The sequence below is a fragment of the Ciona intestinalis genome, unplaced genomic scaffold (genome assembly GCF_000224145.3).
Source record: "Ciona intestinalis unplaced genomic scaffold, KH HT000051.2, whole genome shotgun sequence".
NCBI classification, from domain to species: Eukaryota; Metazoa; Chordata; class Ascidiacea; order Phlebobranchia; family Cionidae; genus Ciona; species Ciona intestinalis.
This window is the reverse complement of record NW_004190373.2, coordinates 6,376-30,094: the sequence shown is the minus strand read 5'-3', so window position 1 is coordinate 30,094 and position 23,719 is coordinate 6,376. Positions and strand designations below refer to the sequence as shown.

The following is a 23,719-nucleotide window of genomic DNA, read 5'->3' as shown; positions in this document are numbered from 1 at the left end:
GTCATACTTAAAATTTATTTATATAAGCACCTCAAACCGGCATCCTTATATTGGCGTTTTCGTGTTTGTTCTTCGTCTGTAAAACAAACGTTATTTAAATTAATATGATCTTCGTGTGGTTGGGCAACAGCCATGACAGGGGGTATCTAGACCAGTTTAATCACTTCAAACGTTAGTTACTTTACACAAGACACGCAAACTACAGATAATAGTTATGTTTGTAATAATTAGAATTATTAACAAATAAAACGTACCTGTTACGTCATAATCATCTTCTTACGTCCAAGATGCATCACCTTCTATGTTACGTCATAAACCGATATTCTATAAAATAAATTTAACAATTAACTATGTTATGTAACTATAGAAGTCTACTTTTATTATTCAAACAGAAATAATTTTCGTTTTTGACACCCATCAGTTGGACTATTTTGTTTAAGTTACTATGACGTGACAATTAACTTACGAATCCGGTTCTTCAGTTACGTCGTCAATACTTCGTGACGTCATATCACACGTTTAAGCAGGTTCTTCTGTTACGTCATCAGTGTACTTGACGTCACATCGTACGTCATCTAAAACGAATGGTTTAAGTAACAATGCTTATTGTGACTTATTTAACATTCTTACTCACCTTTGATCTTCTTTCTTCGCGCGTATACCGCCGCATAAATAAACCTATACACACTTAAACCTACAAACACCTCAAACCGGGATCCTTATATTGGCGTCTTCGTCTTTGTTCTTCGTCTGTAAAACAAACGTTATTTAAATTAATATGATCTTCGTGTGGTTGGGCAACAGCCATGACAGGGGTATCTAGACAAACTTAATCACTTCAAACTTTACACATGTTTGTTTGTTTTAAATTACCTTGCGCTTTTTTTCTCGTCTTTTTTCCGTCTGTAACAATCGAAATAATTATAATACTATAACATGCTTGTTACGTCATAATCACCTTTCATTCTTTTTGTTCTGGAACCATTGTCAAGATCTTCTGTGACGTCACATACCCATGTTCTGTAGCGTAAAGAAATATGTAACAATTGACATTATGATTCAAAAAACAACTTACGAAGCAGGTTCTTCTGTTACGTCATCACTGCTTCTGTGACGTCACACCATCGATGTTCCTAGAAAAGAGCTTATGTACGTAATAATGCCAATTGTGATTTATACTTTACCAATTCTTTGATCTTCTTGCTTCGCGCTCATAGCGCAAATATAATTAGAATATACAAGTAATGTGCCTTGCGTCGACGCAAAACGCGCATGGGGCCCCATGAAAAAAATCGCGAAACGCAAGCGCTGAACAAACCTCATTGTGACGTAGTAAGCATGCGTGACGTAATTAAACGCGATATTCGAGTATAAGCGCGTCTATGGCGAACGAATTATGACGTAACGATTCGGTATTGTGACGTAGTTAACGATGCGTATAACACACGCGACGAAGCAAAGTGACGTCAAAATGAGAGCGACTTAAAAAAGATCGCTAAAACCTGCGGTAACTAGAATATAATGAACACAAGGCACATTACCATGATTTAATTTTATATTAATAATATAATTAATATTAGATAATACTAATAATAATATATGTAGTTAACGGTAATAGACAGATTAAGAAATTTGCAAAACAGTAAAACAATACTTAACTTAAGCCTTGGCATAAAACTTGTTAAAACCTTCCAACTTGTAACCTGGTGTGGAACCATTTTCATCTAAAGACTGAGACGTGGTGTAAGGACGGCGTTTTATGCGAGAGGCAATCAACGAAAAGCGGGGAGGAGTATCAGCTGATGTGTTTCCGCTAGGTACCGCTAATGAAACTATAAAATAATAATTGAAATTTATTTAAAAGTTTCTGTATACAAAATACTGAAAAAAAGGCAGATAAAAAAATAAGACGTTTTTTAAAAACGAAAGTTTGCCGAACGGTTTAAAATTTATGTGTGACGTCATAACGACAAAATGGGTGATTTTTACCCCGTCACGCACTAATGGGTTAAGTTCAAAACATAAATATTGGTAACTACGAACGCTAAATATGTTTATACACCCCCAGTTTTGTTACATATGTGTTTGTATATGATATCTGTAATTCTCTCCTTTGATAAGTTGAGAAAAAGGCGAAAATATCGGACCGAAGGGGGTGGGTAAAAGTTTCTATATGCTGTACGTAATATTTTTACGTCACAATACGTTACGCGATCTACAGCGTTTTGGTTTATTCAGATTTTCATTGGTTGTATGTGCTCTATGACGTGGTAATGAAAAGTAGTGTGACGACAGTTATCTAGAACTCCTAACAGTGTGTTTGTTGTTACGTCATAGTCAGAAGTTCGTTTTCGATTGTTTACATTAAGTGGTTTAATTGTTACAGAAGAATCTTGATTGTTGACGTGTCAGATTATGAATCAATTAATGATTTGATTTAATGTGAAATGAAGCAAAAGTCAAATTTTATTTATTTTTAAATTTATTTCAAAGAAAACGACAAAATGCTAAAGTTTCGTTCAAGAAAACTCCAGTATTGCAAGGTTGGTTTTATATAAACATCGTTTAACTTCTTTTCTACTTTTAACAAATAAACAACAGTTTTGAAATCATTTTCAAAACTTCATTGAATAAACATTTTATATTGCTGTATTTTAATACATTTTATAGGCTGTTAATATACTTGTAGTTTTCCTATATATGTATTAAAAAGTAGAAGCATGTAAATGTGTGGTTCTTTGGGAGTTTCATTTTGGTGCCAGTTTACAGTCCTGTTAGTCCATTCATTACCACCATCAACACGGTTTTGTATGCGTACAGTATTTATTGTTATATAATTATGACATCACAACCTCCAGATAATACTTGCCACATCACTGTTCTGGTTCATGATCGACGTTTTCTTTCTTCTCAACTTCACCGATTGTAAATCAAACTGCGAGAAAAACAGCGAAGGCGGGAACTTCCTGTCCAAGAGGGTTTTACCTGCGCTAGAAAATGGTGGTTTAATTTTTTTCTACGGTTGTTTCAATCATTTGTTATGAAGGAATTATTACATGCAAAATATTAATATTTTTATGAGTGAGGCCCCACAGTGAGGCAAGCCATGAGGCCTGGTGTTTAGGCCAGAGTTGGCCCATAATATCCTTAATTAATTACCATCTTTATATTTATTCCAGCGTTACCGAAGTTTAGTCTAACAAGCGGTCCTGGGGAGATGGGCAAAGCTGTGATAATACCTAAAGATAAAGAAAAGGAAAAACAAGAGAAATTCAAAATCAACCAGTTTAACTTAATGGCCTCGGAGATGATCGCGTTGAACAGGAGTTTACCCGATGTTAGAATGGAGGGGTGGGTTAGAGTTGTTTCGGGAGGTTGTGAGGGGGGGGTAATGGATGCTGTGTGGTTGGGACTAACGTGGGTGGTTTATAATGGATTGTGCCTATGTTTGGGGCGGTTGGTGTATTCTGTATGGGGTTGGGGGGGTTTTTAAAAAGGCTGGGTGATGGTACATATGGGGGGGTTGTAAACTGGGGGGTATAATAAAGTATATTGGAAGTTGTGGGTTAATAAACAGCAGCAAAGAGGTGTAAACTTTTGGTAATGGGAACTTTTTGAGAGTGGCTGTATTTGTGGTGTACTTTTATATTTGCACCAGAAAAATGAGTCTATTTTACTTGGTAAAAATATTATTAGTACCAACAACAGCAGAAGATTTTATAAGAAAGTTCAACCTTACAAGTTGATACAACACATATTAACGTTCTGTTCATTATCATTATTAGTTGTAAATCGAAGAAATACCCGGAGAAACTCCCGACCACGTCCATAGTTATCGTGTTTCATAACGAAGCATGGTCAACCCTGCTACGTACAGTGCATAGCATTATCAACAGATCACCAAGTCATTTGTTGGAGGAGATTATATTGGTGGATGATGCTAGTGAAAGAGGTGGGGGTGGTTTATTAAAAGTTTAACCCAGTGGTTAGTAATGGGTCCTACCACTGTGGGCAACTTTGGCCTAATTTGCAGATTCTATGACTTGTATGCAATCATAATATAAAGAAAATAATATGATATATATTATTATTGTTCCGCATTCCTCTATTTTCCACCATGCTTTAAAACATCAACTTTAAATTGTGTTCAGATTTCCTTGGAGCTCCATTAGAGCGTTACGTTCGCAAACTACGGACCCTCGTTCGTGTCGTTCGGATGGAAAAGCGAACGGGTTTAATACGAGCTCGGTTACGAGGGGCGTCGGTGTCAACGGGGCAGGTTATAACTTTTCTCGATGCTCACTGTGAGTGTACGGAGGGTTGGTTGGAACCTTTGCTGTCAGAGATTGCCAAGGACAGGTAAGGGGGGTCTACACAAACAAACACAACATGTATAGTTAAGTAAGGTTGTGTGAAACGTATTGTGGAGGTTTGATACGTTGGAAACTAATATAAGATTTGTTACATCCTTTGCCCGTATGTGACATTGGGCAACACACATAAATGGTTGTCCAAATTGTCAGCCATACATAAAAATAATCACCCAGAAAGTTACATGTGTGGTAACTTGTAAGCAGGCATGAGGTGTTTGAAACAAAACACCGGTGTTATAACGACAGTCGTTGCCACGCATGTAATGCAGAATATCAAAAGCATTTTTTCTGTAAATTAAAACATCTTGGCGATATCAAACAAAACCGTTAAGTTAAATTTATATTAATTAAACAACATATGGCTGGTTTATAAACAACACCAACTGCCACAGATTGGTTTAGGGCGTTGTAAAAAATAATTGTTAAATTAATTTTATTGTTTCATCAATTATTGATCAGCCTTTGAGCATCTGTGTTCTAATTAAGTTGAATACTTGATTACTTGTATCTGTGTGCGTTGCGTCTGTTGTGTTGTTGGGATGCAGCATTATTAAAGACTTGAAATAACAATCACCCACAAAGTTACATATGTGGTAACTTGTAAGCAAGTACGAGGTGTATGAAACAGAACACCTGTGTTATAACGACTGTCCTTGTAAGTTGTAGTTGCATATTTGTGTTTAACACACGATGATTTGAGAGTAATACAGTTAATATTTATTACGCAATTATACATAACAAACCCCATTGTTACAGAACAACAGTTGTTTGTCCAATTATTGATGTCATAAGCGACGAAACATTTGAATTCATGGTTGGTTCGGACATGACGTATGGTGGATTTAACTGGAAACTGAACTTCCGTTGGTACCCGGTCCCGCAACGAGAAATGGATCGCAGGAAAGGAGATCGAACACTTCCTGTTAGGTGGGTGGGGGGTGCATTTGTGATGGGCTAGCTTTTTATTACTTTTATAATTAGAGTAGTTTAGATATTGCTGTTATGATACTATGTTGTTATCTAACACCTTTTTATTATGATGTGATATAATTTCACATATTCTTAATATTTTTGTTTTCATAAGGGGCACTATAATTTCACATATTTGATAAACTTTTCAAATATTATTTATGAGTTGCTATTGTTCATATTCTATGACACAACACTACTTACTATGCCCCTTGTTTTGTAACAATGTGAATAACAAGCATCTATGATGTAATAATGGTGGGATTAATCATTAATAAATACTAACTATGATGTCATAAATGGTGATAACGCTTGTAAAATGATTGTTTTCACCATGATGTCATTATTCCGACTATGACATCATAAATGGCGATTGTTTAACGCATTATTACATCACAGGTCACCAACAATGGCTGGAGGATTGTTCTCGATCGATAAAAGTTACTTCGAAGAACTGGGGACATACGACGCGGGGATGGATATTTGGGGCGGGGAGAACCTCGAGATATCTTTCAGGGTGAGCTTGGGGTTGGGGGTATAATGGTGTACAAGGGGTGGGGGGAATGTAAGAGATGGGATGTTTGTGTTAAGTCAACATATATATGGGTAGGTGGGGGTTTGGGTATGATTGTATAAAAGGGGGTGTAAGATGTGGGGATATTATGTGAGGAGGTGGGTGTTGTATACAAAATATAAGGGGTAGCATTTCCAATACCCATATGATGGTTGGTTGGGTGGGTGTAAGGGGGGACAAATTGATGGTTAGAATGTTGGCTTCACGTACATTGCTTGATGTGACCATATGGTTCCTTACAAAGTGTCACCTCATAATGGCCATTGTTACTTTAATCGAACCATTTCCCAAGACAATGGTTGATTGTTGTGTGAACAATCAATATTATGATGAATAATCAACAACACGGAGGATTTGTTTTACAAGTTCTATTATTAAGAGTTCATAAAAATCCTCACAACTCCTAAAAGGGCGTTGTTATTTGGTAAAAACTTGATTAGTAAATATAGAATATTATGTGCAAACGGTATCCATCTTACCCCACAGTACTATATAACATATCAACCATCTATACATATATAAATAAACACCTTGCTGTGCATATATGTATATATATCTATACAATACACACACACATATGATAATAATAATACACCTATACATATATATAATACAACCCACCCACCCCCAGATATGGCAGTGTGGGGGAACCCTCCTCATCGTAACGTGCTCCCATGTTGGCCATGTATTCAGGAAAGCGACCCCGTATACCTTCCCTGGGGGGACGGGTCAAATCATCAATAAGAACAATCGTAGATTAGCCGAGGTTTGGATGGACAGCTTCAAAAACTTCTTCTATATTATAACACCTGGTGAGATTGGTGTTATTTGTGTTTTTTTATAACTTTACACGACGTCTTGTAAATTGTATGGGGAGCGTTTTTAATTTTTTTTATCTTTGCCTGAAATTTTTAACTTTATCTAATAAGCGATATTGTATTGAAAAAAAAACAAGGATGTCTAGGATTTGCAAAACAAAGCTGGCAACACTGTAAGGTTGTATTCATTTACACAAAATTTATACAGCGACAAACTAATAAAGTTTTTTAAACAACAAAACACAGCAAACTAACAAACAATGTCCATAAATCCTTTATAAATATCAACTTTAAATATAAAAAAAAATTGTTGGGTTTGTTAAACTTAAAAATATATGTGTGTTTTTGGTAAAGCAGAACACTTGCTTGTTGTAAAAGCAGCAAATACTTAATACGTTTATGTTCCAGGGGTGTTGAAGCAGGAGTACGGCGATATAAGCGAACGTGTACGACTTCGTGAGAAGTTACAATGCAAGTCGTTCAAATGGTATCTTGAAAATATTTATCCCGACTCACAAATCCCTGGTGAATATTATTCACTTGGTGAGGTAAGATGGCTGGAGGGTCCAGTGCTCGCTGTCGAGCTGCTGAAGCTTTGATTTAGTGTCACTTATTCATCCTCGCATGGCGGGGCAACGACAGTCGTTATAACACGGGTGTTCTGTTTCATACACCTCATGTTCGCTTACAAGTTACCACGTATGTAACTTTGTGAGTGATTGTTTTATATATGGCCGACAACTTAGATAACCCATTAGTAACCACTGATGACTGGCCTGGTGCGATTGATGTTAATTGTGTTGCCCAACAATGTAACTTTGTGGATAGGCTTTAAGACTAAAAGTTGAAACATCTAAATGCTTTTTCCAATCAGCCAAATATTTTATATTTTTTTGACCGTTTTAAAATTTTAACTTTTGTTTCAGATTCGCAACGAAGAAGGAGGTTTATGTTTGGACACGATGGGTCGGAAGGAAAACGACAAAGTTGGAATATTTAACTGTCATGAAATGGGGGGGAACCAGGTGTGTGATGTCATAATAGTGGATGTGATGTCATAATTAATGAGAGGGATTTTATATAACACTCATTCTTGTCTTATCCAACACTGAGGATGGTTAAAGTTGATTAAATGTAACTGCACCATCCTCAGTGTTAGATGAGACAAGACTGAGTGTTACAAGTACCAAGCTGGTATATATACCAACCTTAACACAACCCCCCATTATAAACAGGTATGGGCGTACACGGGCAACCAAGAGTTACGTTGCGATGATATTTGCCTCGACGCATCTAAAGTAGGAGGTCCGATCATGATGGTGAAGTGTCATCACATGCGGGGGAATCAACTGTGGGAATACGATGAGGATGTAAGTAGAAAATACGGGTTATTTCCGATGTTTCTATATAATATAACAACAATATCTTTATCCAGGAGACTCGTTTATTAAATCGCAACATCTAAAAAGAATGAAATAGTTTTACCATTATACAATTACATCTAAAAAATCTGCAATATAATAATATTTTATCTTCTCCCAGACCCACTTTTTAAAACACAAACTGTCACATGCTTACTAGGGCTGTGGAAAAGTTAACGGTTAACCGGTTAACCGAACCTAAGAAAAGTAGTATATGTTTTACTAAACACTAATAATGATATTCTAAAAGGTCTGATTATTATTACACAAACGACCTTTTAGTATGTTCTCATATTTTATCTCCCCCCCCCCAGACCCGTTTATTAAAACACACGAACACCCACCAATGCTTGGATCGCCCCGTCGACCAATCATCACAACTACCTTTATTAACTGATTGTGATGTCACAAAGCGCTCACAACGATGGTTGTTGAAGAACATGGACCTTCCCGTGTCGTCATGACAACCACGTACTTGATGTAAAAATGCTTCGGTGGAAAAAGTGAAAATATTTTCGGAATGTCAGGGGTGGTCGTGTGCAATAATTAAACATGCAGTTAAAATGAAGTTGTTTTAAAACTATCGCGCACAATCTATTTTCAGACATTTTTAAACCTCTGCGGTGTTCCGTTGCGATTCTGTACTTTTCAACTATGAACAAAAAAAAGCGATATTTTTTTTCAAATATTTTGAACTAAAATTTCGTAATTTTTTAAAATTTTTTGCTCTTTGTAACATTAGCGTTGAATATTATACAAGATTAGAATTTATTTCATTCTGGATTAAAGTGTAATTTATATCTTAATTATTACATGACAATACAGTCATTACGACATATATATATTTAAGCAACTGCAGTTTTAGACAAAATATAAATTTCAAAATGCGGAAATTTTTGTGATATGTTAAGTGTTAGCTCATATTAAGAAAAGGAATTATGTAGTAGTTTGGTTGTTTGCCTTTTAAACCAGTCAAGCATGGCACTGGGTTGTAGTAATTGACACATATAAAACAATCACCCACAAAGTTACATACGTGGTAACTCATAGGCAGGCACAAGCTGTATTAGTAACTTTGGGCCACGAATCCACATCGTTTAGTTGAAACCAAGCGCTCCAACCACTTTGTGGCAACAACAACATAATTCAACCAAATCTCTCTGTGTTTTGTATTAAACTTATGAAAACATCTTTTAAACATGAAATGTAGGCAAAGGAATCGTATATTCAATTAAAACACTGCAAGGCAATATTCACAATGAAGAAAGATATAAACTAACTATTGCTGACAAGTATATTGTTATTTAGAAGCAGCTATTAGGGCATTTGTTAAAGCAACAAATTTTTATCGCTTTTAACAGGCTAAAAATTTAATCAATTTTTGCTATAAAAAAATTTGTTTCTACTCATTATTAATGATGTTTCTATGCTTCGTCAGTCTTTATATTGCAAGCTTCTCTTTCTCCCTCAGAACCTACGGGAAATATATCTATTTCACAAAAAAATACAACAAAATTTAAAAAAATTCATTTAAAAACTTTTGCCCAACCAAATATTTTGAGACACCATAAAACCACTCATTATGACATCACAATCCTTACCTTCCTCCACTTTAAGTCCCGAGTTGTAGTTTATTAAGCAAACCATAGAAATAGAATAAAACATTGCGGCAACAACTCCGATAAGTGCGGTGATACGGAACATCACTATCGGGGAATAAAGACGATATAAAACACCGCCCAACAACGCACCGAGCATGTTTCCTTGAAATAATCATTTATATTTAGCAACTTACTAAACATATATATTTTATTATTAAATCTCAATCATAATTAGGGTAGTTTGAAAAAAAGATTCCGGCTTTTAATTTAGGAAAGCTATAGTTGTGTTTAGTAAAACATATGGTTCTATTTTCTTTATTTTAAGTTGTTCAACTGTAAATTGGGTGGTTAATCAAGCAGAGCAATTTGAAAAGGCTGTTGTTTTTACTTCAGGGAAGCTTTGTGGCAGCTTTAGCTTCAAAAACTGTGGTGCTTTTTCAGTTAAAATATCTGATTGATAATTAATACATACTACACATTATTCATATGCATGGGTGTACCACTAACATGGTTATTACCTAACCCCCAGTATACACCTTGGGTGAGTCCGATCAGTGTCGCCGTCATTCCTTCTGGAGCCAAAGTAGCCGCGTACGAACACATGGCGGCCATTGGTAACGCGAATGACAAGCCGTGTAACGCTTCAACGAGCAGAAGTTGCCATGCCGATGTGAGGATCGTGTAAAGAAAGCAGCGTAACTGTATGGGGGGGAGGAATGTTATCATATGGAAAAGCATATACAATGTTGGGGTGATGGGCCAACTATGGTCTAAATCTTAAACTAATATACATTATTATATATAAACAACAGTTATGGCTGACAATTGGTCAAGTGACCACTGGGTTGTAACAAAATGAGAAAAATACTTTTATAAAAGTGTCGAATAAAAGCGTGGCCACTAAACCAACAATACATAGTTTACAATACAACCCAACACTCACTGAGGCAAATATCAACCCAAACACGAGGATCGCGTTATACCCAATCTTTCCAGCTATCCATCCGGACACAAAGAACATCGGAACCTCGGTTAAACATCCGGTTAGAATGGCGAGTCCGATGATGGTCTGGTTGCAACCAGGCAAGCTTTCAGCGTACCAGAACACAAACGCATATTTCACGCCGAGGTTGTACCCGCCCACCATAACAATGCATAGGAATGCTATTATACGTGGATCCTTTACAAGTGTTGTAAGTCCCGATAATATAGATGGTGGGTTATGTTTTGGAACCTTTAACTTATAACACACAATTGAAGTTAAGACACCAAACACTAACGCTCCGATGAATGAAAATAAATAATCTTTTTCTTCGGTTGATTTTGACTTTGTGAAAACATCGGTTACGAACCCAACGAGCAAAGCAACGGAGCCGAACCCAACCGACCCCCATAAGCGTTGCTTCCCATAATCCTGCATTCTATTTTCACCCAACATGTTCATTGTGCTTGCGTCAATCAAAGGTTGGACAGGGTTGGTGAAAAATGCGTAAAATACGGTCAATACAACAACCCACATAAAGGTCAAACCATATGTGTCCTGTTCTGTTGTTTCATCTTTGCATTTAAGTTGAATTGCATCTTCAGTTTGGTTGTTAACTACAGTGGGTTCTTCGCATGTAACTGTGGCAGAATTATTATAATCGTCCCAACATTTTAATAAATAAGCAGCGTCAACATTTTCAATAATGTTGCAACCTTCAGTAAAATTTAAAGAGTTACTGCAAACAATTGTTGTGTTTGTGACGTAACAATCGACATTATGATTCAACCCATTGTTGACTTTTGGTACAAAGTACATTGGGAAGGTGAAGCCAACAGAGAGCAGAATACAAATAATCATTGAAGATTTATGGAACGAGAATTTATCGGAAATCGCTCCAACAATTGGAGGAGAGAACAAAGTTATCAACTTCTCCAGCGCTTGAATCAACCCGTTCTGTGAGGGGGTCAGTCCGATGCTCTTCTGGTAAATTGCTTTGTACGGCATAAAGCATGCCATGCCTGTTATAATAAATTGTTAACCTTACACGAGCCAAGCTAATTACGGTGACGAAACATGTTTTCACCAATTTTTAAATGTAATTTTTGATAGAAATTCTCGACTTTAAAAAACTTATACAGCGGGTATCAGTGAGAACTAAGAAACATTTTGTGACCAATAACTTTTGGGGTTGCGGGTTATAGTGATAAAGCATTTTATTTGAAAAATGAACTCTTAACAGAAGCACAACAATGGGTTATTTTATTGTGGGCAAGCACACTTCTACTCATGGCCTTGTTTGTTTTAGAGGCCGACTCCTGCAAAGTGGTCGATAAAATAACAAATGTAAATTATTTTATTAATGTAGCAGGGAGCCACGGGTGTTGGGTGTCTTTGAAAGGGGCCACGAACCATGAAAGGTTGAAAAACACTGGTGTAAAAACTCTAATACTAAATCATAGCCCAATTAAAATCAGACACACAAAATAAGCCTAAGATTTAATATTAAGTTATTAATACAAGCCTAGACAAGATACAACAATTGCACAAGCTCACTTACCAGCGTAAAACAAGAAATTGACAAGTTTAACGACCAACAAATCATATTCAACCTTCATGACTGCAGCATTCACTTTAACGACTAAACCTGAATCAGCAACAACGTGTGGTTCCTGTGGATTACCTTTTTTCTTCTCTTTCTCTCAAAAATCGTTTTTCTGTTTTAAAAATTTGAGAGGTGGCGGGAAAAAAGGAAGTAACTGAACCGTGACAATTTATTTTTTTTACTCCCCGCTGTCTTTCAAAAACGTTTTGTTGACGTAGATTTATCAATTTAATTGAATGTTTTGGTAATTAGAAAGCATGAATACAAAAATGTAACTGCGTAAAGGAATAAATTATTTCGCGATACTTTGGTTTTTATTGCTATGACACGAGTTAGGAAGATACCGAATTAACTGTAAACAATAGTTTACGCAGCCTTCCAGTACTGGGGTAAACATATTAGTGTTATGGCCTGGTGTTTTAATTTTTTTTGTTAGTTCAGGTAAAATAAATGAAATACCACATTCTATTATATATGTATTTAATTAACAGGAGTAAGGTCCAGTAGCACGACACACCATGGGATCTGAGACGTAAGCTGGAGTTGGTCTATTAACCCAGCATAGCATTCTATAATGTATTTTGTTACTGGTGTAGAATCTACACGCTGTGTCATAGGCTAACCCATAACCTATGCCCCTTAAGTGTTTGCAGGATTAAACACAAGTACCTGTATTCTAACTGTATGTTTTTCATTTATCAGTGCATAGGGTTGTTTATAATGGCAAGTTTAGCTGCATTGGCCGCATATGACGTATCAGATGGAGATACTGATGCTGAACACAGTGAGAATGGTGGCTCGCCTGTTGACACGACGATAAATAATGATGTTGAAGTAAACGAAGAAGAAGAGGAAAATAAAGATGAGATTGATGACCAGGAAGACATGGAAACAACTGTGGTTGAACTGGAGCAACCTGCTGTGAAGATTGCCAAGAAGAGATACAGCTGTGAGAACGCTACCGCGCTGGCTGTTAAGTTGCGCACGTTAGATGAAGACGACCTACACTTGCCTCCAGAGCCGGAAGGGAGCTGTTCGGTGAAGCTGCAGCAAAAGATCTCGAGGCATTACGAGAGGAAGATGCAAGAAGGAAAGGATTTAAATCAAGCGATCCAATCCAGGAAAGATTTCAGGAACCCCAGTATTTACGAGAAATTGATCGCATACCTCGCTATTGATGAGTTGGGGTCCAACTTCCCGAAGGAAGAATTTAATCCGGATGTTTGGAAGAAAATGCCGACGTACGATGAGTTGGCGAGACTACAGCGGGAGGAAATCGCAAAGAAAGATAAAAAGACAAAAGTTGAATTCGTAACGGCAGTGAAACAGTCTACTTCTGGAACGGAAACTAAAAAGACAAAATGGGATAAAATTGATTCCAAAACTCAATCAACAAACTCAAATAAAACCACAGTAATTTCTGCTGTGGGGAATTTAAAAAAGTCTAAATCATAGCAGAGGCTATGAGGTATATATTTGTAAAGTAACTATTGTGGCAGGAACAAGCGTTGTTGCAAATTCAATCTGTGTCACCTTATTACGTTGCTACTAGTAAAATAGTTTCCGCAAATGTAAATAAACGATTTCAACAATTTCTAATTATTTCCTTGGTTATTAAATCTTTTAAAATTGAGCGCAAATTTAAATATTTTGTAGGTACAAATACATGTAAGGAATAGGTTGCATGGAGCATAATCTATGGTAAGTTTGACTACCTTTTTAATGTTGTCTACTGGACAAAGTCAACCTTGAAAAACTTGGTAATTTATTTGACTACACATTAGATTTTTTAAGATTGGCTTGGAGTTGGTACGGACCAGGGTAATCGGACTGTTTAATTAAAGCCAACTTTTTTATTTATTTGACTACTTTAGAATAGAAATGATATGATTCTTATAATGGTTTAAATATACAGATCCATGGGTAGGTATGCGCTTGCTATTGGGGCTGGTGTGTTTGGAGCATTTGCATCAGTGTGTGGAAAGTTAGCAGCTCACCAATCAATACTACATGATGTTTGTGTAAATAGGGGTATGTACATGCAAGGCAATGGTGAAATTTGCTGGACAATCTCACTTCTATTAAGGGCAGCGTTTGTATTACTTACACTGGCTCTTAATGGAGTAATGTGGTCACTGTTTATTGAATCAATGCAAACTCTTGCAACTTCTGAAGCTGTTGTGTTAAACACCGGTTCGAATATATTGACATCAGCATTTATTGGGAAATTATTATTTGGTGATAAATTGTCGGTTATATGGTGGGCTGGGGCAACGTTAATTGTGACTGGGATGGCTGTTTTGCATTCGAAACAAACAAAGGAACATGAGGAATAAGAATGCACTTACATCTGAAGCTACATTGTCAAATGCCGTGGCGAATTAGTCATCTCTAGACCAGAGGATACAGATTCAGGCCTTGATGCTGCTACCATTGTCGGAATGTCTCCTTGGACTAGACACTGTAATTGCTCCAACCCACAAAGTTACATCACATATCTGCCAATGGATATATTTTAGGGCATGTTTAAAAAATGTGTTTTGTAACATTAATTTCAAAATATTTTTTAATAAATTTTGTAATGGTTATATTGTGGTATATTTCAGCAGAGACTAAATGTAACACAATAAAGGGAATATTGAGGAAACATTTAAGAGTTATTAGAAATCACTGTAGGATTTTAAGATGTATATTTTACCCATACATTGTCAATTTAATTAAAACAAATATGTATTTAGTGTAGTGTATGGCGTAAAACTATAAGACAAAACAGTTACGTTTTCACTAGTTAAAACTGAAATACAATACTCCCCATGTAAATTTTACATGTTCTCTTTCAAAGTGTTGCTCGTTTTTCATTGGCTGACAGCGGCACGTGACTCGGTAGTGACGTGTATATCAGCTGGTTGAATATCTAGACACAAAACATACGTGAACATAATTCTGTTTTTTTGGGTTGATTCACTAAGTCTTTAGGATGGTTGGTCCTAAAAGACGGAAGAACGGAGCTATTATTTCTAAACTTCTACAGTTATTCTTACTTGGAATGGTATGCATAATATATAGAAGGTGGTTTTATCTTCATATAAACGTATTCTAGTACATATGCAAGAAAACCAACAGCAAAGTTTTACCGTTGGCTTATTAACGTAAATCGTAAACTATGGTCTTAGCGTTAGTTCCCATCTTTTCCTATTTAATAAATCCAGGAGACATGTATATCAATGTAAAATCCTAAAATATTTACCCCCAAAGTTAAATATGTAGTATCTTGTAACCAGCACAAGGTGTAGGAAACAGAACACCTGTATTATAACAACTGCTTCCACCACCACACAAGAATAAAACACTTATTGTTTCAGATCCACAGTCATGCTGAAGCATCATTGTCGGCACAGGAATGCGCAGATCTTGGGTTTAGCTCCGAGTTAATGTGTGGCTCGTGTAGTTTGTTGCCCAAGTTTAACCTTACAATGCTGGAAGATGATTGTAAAAAGTGTTGCCAGTCAGAAGTGGAAGAAGATACTGCAAAGGTAACTTGGCTATGTGGGAGACAGTTGCAATATATATTGAGAAACACCAGTTATAGAATATGCTATAAAGTAGGGTAGTGGTTCCCTACCTTTCATGGTTTGTGGCCCCTTTCAGAGACACTTAAAAACTGTGACCCCCTACTCCATCAATAAAATAACCTACATTTGTTTAAACATATATACACCTGTTATTTTATTCATAACTTTGCAGCAATTGGCCTCTAAAAAATAGAAGGCCATGAGCAGGCAGATCCCATTACACCAGCAGCAACAACACATAAATATGTTTTACTAACACTGGCACACTGCTAACTTTTAGTACCATGGCGCCATACTTGAAATCTGTGTTTGAGTTTTACCCAATTACCCCCAAATTGACGGTAACTATGTCAGTAGATATTAGTTATAACTGTAGTGGTGGTAGAAATATTATGGGTTCATGGTGGTTGTTTTAACAGCGTTTTCATTCTGCCATTCTTGAAGTGTGTGGGTGAAAGATTGGACGCTACCCCCAAGTCCAAGGTGCTTAGAAGTAGATTAATTGAAACATGGCATACATGTGCCTGTAGCTACAACTAAGCTGGTATTTGTAGATAGTAATCAATATATATATAGTTACATACCTCATACTTACTGTCTATAAGTAAAAGATATATAAGTTGCTCATTCTTAAATGAAAAAAAATCCCTAAAATTAGTATAAATACCTGGTAATTGAATAAGAAAGAGGAATAGTTAGTTTTGTAACTTTCCTAACATTTTCATCTTGTTCAGCTTTCGTCAAGGGAGAGAAATCCAGAGCTTTCTCCAATTTGAAAATTAAGGTAAAATCTTTTTATAAGTTACATCATTACAGTGTTTCCACCTGAAAAACTTCATACGGCCAAAGTTTTCATTAAAAAAACTCAATAACCAGATTTTCTGTTATCACAGTACGTTCGTGGAGCAGACCCAGTTATTAAACTACTAAACGAGGATGAACAAGTCCAAGACACACTCAGCATCACAAAGTGGAATACTGACAGTGTAGAAGAATTCTTGAACGAAAAATTAATCAGAGTTTAAATAGAAGAATGTAACTGTATCACATTTCATTATTTAGTTAAAACGCTTTGGACTCTACATTGAGATTCAATCATGTTTCGCAGTTTTGTTTTTGTAAAATATTTGTTTCCTTATTTTTCTTGTATATTTGTTTTCATAATCAGTTGATTTGACCTTTAGTAACCTTTGGGGGAAGGTGAAAGGTCATATGTTTCCGGGGTCATGACCCCTTGATGCCAAACTTATGAAGGAACTTCGTTAAACCTCGACAAGGATCAAAGTTTCCGATGTTATTGGTGTTTGACAACGAAACTCAACTGTGTTAATAAAACAAACTCAAGAAACTTATTGTTGTTATTTTAGTGACTTATCCATGGTTGCCACTCCCATGCCCACAGTCGAGTTGCTGAAGCTATTGCAGTGTGTGGATAAGCAGACATGACTTTTTTGTTGGTTTGGAAATTGGAACTAGAGTGACTTAATCTAACAACAAACAGCCAAATTAAATATAAACAATCCATGTTTCAATAAAACAATTTATAAAACTGGCAAAGTTGGGGAAAACGTGTGAACAAAAATAAACTTTGTTACCAAACAATGAATATTGTAAACAAACAATTATAATTATGATGATGCAACACCTTATATGGTAAGCATGCACAAATGTGTAACACCAACCACCTATGACTAAAAACTACAAAATTTGCCCATAATATATATAGGCAAGTTGTTTTACGTATTGGGTAATGGGCCAACCCTGGCCTAAATCTTAGGTCCCATGGCATGTCACATTGTTGGACCTTACCCATACAAAAAGTTGTTATACAACTTGTAATTTATTAATTTGAAATAAAAACATTTTGTCATGATGATCATGCAACTTGTATAAAAATATTTATCATAAAATTAAACTAACTTTGAAAAGGATTTAACCCAAAAACAGTCAATTTTGCGATTTTTGTTATTCTTTCTGGCGTGTAGGAGACCATTTCAAACATTTTGAATCAATCGCACGAGACGAAAACTCGGCCGGCTTCTTCGTTTGTTTTCTCAACCAATCTTCAATGATATCCTGCTTCTTTAATATGATATGTTTTCCCTTCCAATACTTAAGCATCTGCAGGGCTTGTAAAGTGCTTACTATGTCAGCGGGGTGGACTGCGGTTTCTTGGCTGATATCTCGAATCACCAAGTCAGCAGCCGCATCCAGCTTTGATAAATAACTAATAATAATATCTGTCCAATAACTTCTATAAGACAGAAGTCCAAGGTCCGACAACGGTCGTTCTGGAGATCCAGTTTTTCCTTCTTTTCTTGAGAGTAAATAACTGAAGTCTATCATCATTTTTCCATACCCTTTCCTCATGTGTTGTGGCATGGTTAAAATACACGACACGTTGTAATTCAGGAAAGAATTTTTCTCCTTTGAGAAATACCCCACCATGTGACAGCCCGTCAAATCAGCCTCCGTCATCACATAGAATAGAAACGGTTCGACGTCATAATAAAGTGTTTTATGGTCAAGGAATAACTTTGCCAGCAGGCATAAGTTCTGGCTGTATATCTTATTCTTCTTACCGTCAACCTCAAACACAGAAATCGTTCCTTTTCTATAAATCTCGTCCCCTGGGGGATGTCTCCATACACACTTAGCCATATGCCTTCTCAGAATGGTTGAACTCTTCATATATTTCAAGCAGAATTCACAAATATACAACTTAGGAAGTTGAACATATTCCTCAGGGTAGGGCGAGGAATACCAAGTATCCATCTCGTAACGACCGATCTCAATAACTTTGATTCTTCGATCCGGGTTCGAACCATCTTGCGACAACAAACCCGATTCATGCAAACGTTCCAGTTCGTGCTCCAACCCTTCGGATGCCAGTGCTTGTGCCTGCCGGAACAAGTTGAGGTCGTATTCGGAAGCGACATGGTTAAGAAGAGGTTCCTTCACTCCATGCTCTGCTTGATGCTCTGGATCGCTCTTCCGATGCTCAGAGGATGAATGTTGCTCCCTGCTTCTCTGGACTCTCTTCCGATACTTAGCTTGGCTTGGAGTTGCTTCTACTTCTGTTTGGTTCCTTGTGTTGTGATGAACGATGACTTGATCCCTCCCAGCATCCTCTGCTTGATCCTTCCTCAACCTTTCGTTGGCTTCATGGTTTGCTCTACATCTTTCCGGGGTCAGGTTGTGATATATGGGGCAAGCAGCAAGCGTAAAATGACGCTCAAATCTTCCCATTAGGTGTCCTCGTGAGTCGCACCCTGACACCGGACATTGTTTCATATCGACGTGGTACGACTGAGCGAACTTCCGTTTACGTAGCCTCCCACCAGTTTCATCGAGCGCCAACAACATCTCATGCTCCGTCATCCCGAGAGGATTCGATTTCTTCGGCGTGACACATTTTGTTTTCGTTTTCACCTCCTCGTTTATATCCCTGCTTTTTGAATCGGACCCCGCGTTTGAATTGTCGGATTTGCCGCGAGTTTTCATTTTAAACCAAGGAATATTCGTTAAACGAAAAACTACCCTGGTAAGAATTGACCAAACAATGCTTTAAACAAAAGTTATATCACATGGTTAGTACTGCAAAAAAATTAAACACAACAAAACTTGATTTACTTGAGGAATACAGTAACGAAGATAATAATAATTAAAAAATGCGAATTAGCAGCAAAATGCAGTCGTTATAAGTTATAACATGCTACGGGTAAAAACTACCTGGGTAAAAGGGTTAGATAAAGACGTGGCTGCTAAACAAATACAATAAATGCAAGTATGCAATCCCCAGGTTTTTGTTTGCAGACAAAACATAATATAGGCTTTAAATTGAAACTCGTATAAAATAAAACTCTAACATATTCCCAACAGAATACTGTGTGCTAGTGAAAAATTCAGCGGCGACGTTATATACCATCCTTGACCGAAACCGTTAACTTATTTTCTCTTTGAGTCTCTGTTTAGAACTACCACAGCAGAGTGGGATTGTACGCTTGCACCAAATGCGCCGAGTTATTAACACATATCCAAATTTACTATTGTATTGCTATAAGTTAAATATTTATATATTATTTATTATAAAGCCGCCATAACACTGCCTACCACACCCATTACATAAAGAGGGTAAAGCCCCTGAATGGGGACTTCACCCACGATTCCAACATAGATATCTGAACGTGACAACGTTAACTTATACGAATCTCTACTGCCCACGTGCGGCGTAAAATATCAAATAAAAAATATTTATTTAACCTCGCATGGCGGGCAACGGCAGTCGTTATGACACGTTTCATACACCTCGTGCCAGCTTACGAGTTACCACGTATGTAACTTTGTGAGTGATTAATTTTCTGTATGGCTGACAATTTAAACAACCCATTAGTGACCACCAGTTGATAAGCGATAGATCCAAATTGAATGCCCTGGGCGAAATAAAAACCTAACTTTATAGGTTGATAAGTTTATTGTATTTATTTTTGCTTGTTAATATTACCAGGTGCTACATGTCATATATACACGATATTTTATGCAAAACAAACTATTACGCAACATCACAAGAACATTAAGCGGCAAAAACAATGATATCGATTGTGACGTCATATACACTATATACAACATATTATCATTTGTTGGTGATGTAACAACATCCATTGTCAAGTAATTATGAGGAAAAAAACAATTATGACGAAGTTACTTCATTTGACGTTTCGCATTTTTTAGGCCTTGTATGCTTATGGCAATCTTTTTATCTCTTAGATCATCGTTGATATCCTCAGCTTCCCCAAAAGCTGCAATAGCTTTGCGGAAATACTGGTTGGCATCGTTGGGTCGGGAAGTTTTTACATACGTGGAACCGAGATTGTTCAAACAAGTCCCGTACACTGAATGCTTTCCAGCTCTCTCCTTGAAAACCCTTTCCATAATAGCGATCGCTTCCTTACCTGCTGTTTCTTTACCATCTAAGTTACCAACCAAACCCTCACTCAATTCGATAGAATACAAACAATTAACTTCCTGCAAACACCGCACTTCCTCACTGACGTCATCAGATCGTCGAATCATTTCTCGCATGTCACGCATCAGTGGAATCACGTGGGTTCGAACGATCGGCTTCAATCCTTTGTCACGTGATAACATTGGCTTGATAGAAAGTCTGATCCCATTTACGCAATTCTCTATTCCGACCAAACCGGCTTTCGATTGATTTCCATAAAACTCGGCAGCGATTTGATAAAACAAAATCGGTTCCATGTCTCTCTCTTCACCCCTGATAGTGTCAGCAAATGTTTCGATTTCATTCGGCGTGGTTTGAGATTTCTCTTTTAAAAAAAATGTAAGTTTGTTTTTGGTTCGAATCGCTTCTTCTGCCTTTCCAACCAACATACAACATCGGTAATGGTTGACCAGAACCTTATATCCAATGACAGCTGGGTCGAACTTCATACGACGACAGCATATGACGTAAGCTTCGTGATATTTTCGCTTTCGCAGTGGTCGACCGACATCTTGATAAAACAATCGATTATTGAGCACATTATTGAGCACGTTAGTGGTCATATAGATCCTTTTTCGTCGAACAGTTGTTCTTGTTGTTGTTTTTTGAGCGACTTTTTTCCGCACTTATCTCAATTCTTAACTCTAGCATTTATTCTTGAATCTCCCAATTGAAATCAAATCCGAATATATATATTTATAATTTTTTGACTAAATTTTCAGAATTGAAACCGCCTAAATAGCGATTAATTACCGATTACTTTACTGTTTGATCAAACGCGCCAAATTCAAAATGCACCTTAAACTTTAATTAAATGATTGTATTCTAGAAAGTATTTTGAACTAAGCATAGTTTTATAAACGTCACTGCATATGATCGCCTAATTAGCGAGTAATTAACGATTACATTTCGGTTTGTTTAACCCGCTAATTCGTACTTAAAATGTACTTTAAGCTTGATTAATCAAGTGTATTCGATACATTAATCGCTACGTTAACTAAGTTTAGTCTTATAAACCATAGTGTATAAAATCGTCCAATTAATGAGTAATTATTGATTATAACGCTTGCGAGTCAAGTAAACTGCCATGCATCGGGAACCGGTTAGTAACACAGTAATCGGTAACTTTTGGCTTTGTTTACGTTGGTGTGCAAATATAAATAAAAAGTGTATATAGTATTAGTCTCCTATATCTCTTATTAAAATATAATAAATCCAAAATAATTGTTACGGCAGGGCGGGCAGGCGAGGATCGAACCCGGGACATTAGGCTATTAAAGCTCGCGCCATAACCGATAGGCCAATAGATCCAGTAATCAGATTTGTCGAGACAGCTGTCTGGGAATTTGGGAGGGCACGTGTTGGTGAGATAAAGAATCCTCACAACGATTCACGCCTGAATCAAACTATTTCCATTTAAGTGGGGATGCATTAAAAGTTTTTGATCGAACTCAGTCGACCGTTGTAGTAAAAGGGTTAATTAATACTATGCTAATTAGTTTATAACGTGCTCACGCATTACATCTTTGATCTCTTGTTTTCAAAAAATATGTGTACAACAATAAAAGTAACCAACTTTAACTAATTAACAAACTCTACCTGTGGGTTCAAAAATATCTTCAATTGTTGGTTTTTGTAACGTCACCCCACCATCTGGATATTTTGTTTATTATTTATTTTGCTGAATATTTTTATGTTTTTATGAACAAACCTTTTGGGTTAATTTGCATATCTTGTAACGATGACGTAGCTTGCGATACGCTTGGTTGCTCAACTGTGTTGGTCACGTGCTCTATATATAAAACAAATGAATGAAATGCACTTTTGAATATGAACACCCGTGAACCGCTGTATTTAATATTTTTAACAAACCTTGAGGGTTACTACTGTCATATTGTAACGATGACGTAGCTTGTGATACGCTTGGTTGCTCAACTGTGTTGGTCACGTGCTCTATATATAAAACAAATGAATGAAATGCACTTTTGAATATGAACACCCGTGAACCGCTGTATTTAATATTTTTAACAAACCTTGAGGGTTACTACTGTCATGTTGTGGCGATGACGTAGCTTGTGATAAGCTTGGTTCCTCAAACGTGTAATTGTGGGTCACGTGATCTGTATTAAAACACACGCAGTAAAATATAGAAACTGCAATATTAAATAATCAAACAAGTTGCATTATTTACAAACAATGTTGTAGGTGATTGTTTTATCTGGAAAAGCTACTATAATTAGTGACAACCGGTGGCAGCATCGAGCATCAAGCACAATATTCTATTGTTACGATGCGAGTGCCCTAACCACTGTGTTACGGTGCCGTAATATATTTGTTCCGATTGATATATTTGTACCGGGCGCTATTGCGCATGCGCCGAGACGCTACTGCGAATGCGCAGCAGGTCGGAACAAATACAGTGACCACCCGGTCCAAATTTATTACGACCCTCCGTTGAAAAGTTCCAGAAACGACGTTTACACGTTAAAACTTTAGTTTTTGATTTAAAGTCAGCAGAACTGAGTTGGTATCTTGTCTGTAGCCTAGAAAACGTAAGTACCACTAACAAACTTATTTTATGCTAGTTTAATCACGAACATTTTACTTATAATTTACAGGTGCTGGTGGACTAAGGTGATCCTAGAATACAAAAATTATAGCGGCCATTTTCGATACCTTTTATCAATTATAACTATCAATATTCGTCATTACAAAAACATTATTTACAGAATTTTCTACCGATCCAGCTTTAATATGTCATAGCGTCAACGTAATACCTAAGAAATGACTCATAGCGA

The 23,719-nt window shown here is 36.7% G+C and overlaps 7 protein-coding genes and 1 long non-coding RNA gene across 8 annotated transcripts; 4 read left to right on the top strand and 4 right to left on the bottom strand.

The window, feature by feature from the left end:
- Nucleotide 1: 1 nt before the first annotated feature.
- Nucleotides 2–1,176, bottom strand: LOC113474939. The gene is made up of 7 exons (XR_003396656.1): nt 1,076–1,176; nt 959–1,020; nt 874–903; nt 635–750; nt 467–575; nt 255–324; nt 2–76 (listed from the first exon to the last, which is right to left on the bottom strand). It is a non-coding gene; the product is annotated as an uncharacterized LOC113474939 (long non-coding RNA).
- A 1,196-nt stretch (nt 1,177–2,372) lies between these two features.
- LOC100181305 (polypeptide N-acetylgalactosaminyltransferase 1) lies at nt 2,373–9,048 on the top strand. The gene is made up of 12 exons (XM_002128841.5): nt 2,373–2,543; nt 2,859–3,000; nt 3,180–3,351; nt 3,786–3,952; nt 4,152–4,359; nt 5,130–5,300; nt 5,742–5,859; nt 6,548–6,728; nt 7,143–7,282; nt 7,661–7,759; nt 7,970–8,104; nt 8,470–9,048. Exons 1-12 carry the CDS (start codon nt 2,505–2,507, stop codon nt 8,617–8,619), a joined length of 1,722 nt encoding a protein of 573 aa, XP_002128877.1. The 5' UTR covers nt 2,373–2,504; the 3' UTR covers nt 8,620–9,048.
- Nucleotides 9,049–9,307: 259 nt separating this feature from the next.
- On the bottom strand, nt 9,308–15,096 carry LOC101243354 (major facilitator superfamily domain-containing protein 6). The gene is made up of 6 exons (XM_004226978.3): nt 14,693–15,096; nt 12,300–12,456; nt 10,700–11,760; nt 10,275–10,455; nt 9,757–9,918; nt 9,308–9,629 (listed from the first exon to the last, which is right to left on the bottom strand). Exons 2-6 carry the CDS (start codon nt 12,355–12,357, stop codon nt 9,580–9,582), a joined length of 1,512 nt encoding a protein of 503 aa, XP_004227026.1. The 5' UTR covers nt 12,358–12,456; nt 14,693–15,096; the 3' UTR covers nt 9,308–9,579.
- LOC100184452 (SAP30-binding protein-like) lies at nt 13,019–13,977 on the top strand. The gene has a single exon (XM_026838049.1). It carries the CDS (start codon nt 13,029–13,031, stop codon nt 13,797–13,799), a length of 771 nt encoding a protein of 256 aa, XP_026693850.1. The 5' UTR covers nt 13,019–13,028; the 3' UTR covers nt 13,800–13,977.
- On the top strand, nt 14,264–14,680 carry LOC104265312 (transmembrane protein 42-like). Its single transcript, XM_009862845.1, has one exon. The coding sequence runs from the start codon at nt 14,264–14,266 to the stop codon at nt 14,678–14,680; it is 417 nt and encodes a 138-aa protein (XP_009861147.1).
- A 139-nt stretch (nt 15,097–15,235) lies between the features above and the next one.
- Nucleotides 15,236–17,267, top strand: sep15 (15 kDa selenoprotein). Its single transcript, NM_001190271.1, has 5 exons — nt 15,236–15,393; nt 15,707–15,877; nt 16,336–16,399; nt 16,651–16,700; nt 16,810–17,267. Exons 1-5 carry the CDS (start codon nt 15,322–15,324, stop codon nt 16,939–16,941), a joined length of 489 nt encoding a protein of 162 aa, NP_001177200.1. The 5' UTR covers nt 15,236–15,321; the 3' UTR covers nt 16,942–17,267.
- A 155-nt stretch (nt 17,268–17,422) lies between these two features.
- zf(c2hc)-2 (zinc finger protein) lies at nt 17,423–19,477 on the bottom strand. The gene is given in 1 exon segment (NM_001078451.1): nt 17,423–19,477. A coding segment is annotated over 1 exon segment (1,539 nt). The 5' UTR covers nt 19,421–19,477; the 3' UTR covers nt 17,423–17,881.
- An 898-nt stretch (nt 19,478–20,375) lies between these two features.
- Nucleotides 20,376–23,089, bottom strand: LOC108950203. Its single transcript, XM_026838051.1, has 5 exons — nt 22,955–23,089; nt 22,794–22,874; nt 22,633–22,713; nt 22,521–22,574; nt 20,376–21,432 (listed from the first exon to the last, which is right to left on the bottom strand). The coding sequence occupies exons 3-5, from the start codon at nt 22,649–22,651 to the stop codon at nt 20,618–20,620; spliced, it is 888 nt and encodes a 295-aa protein (XP_026693852.1). The 5' UTR covers nt 22,652–22,713; nt 22,794–22,874; nt 22,955–23,089; the 3' UTR covers nt 20,376–20,617.
- Between the last annotated feature and the right edge of the window lie 630 nt (nt 23,090–23,719).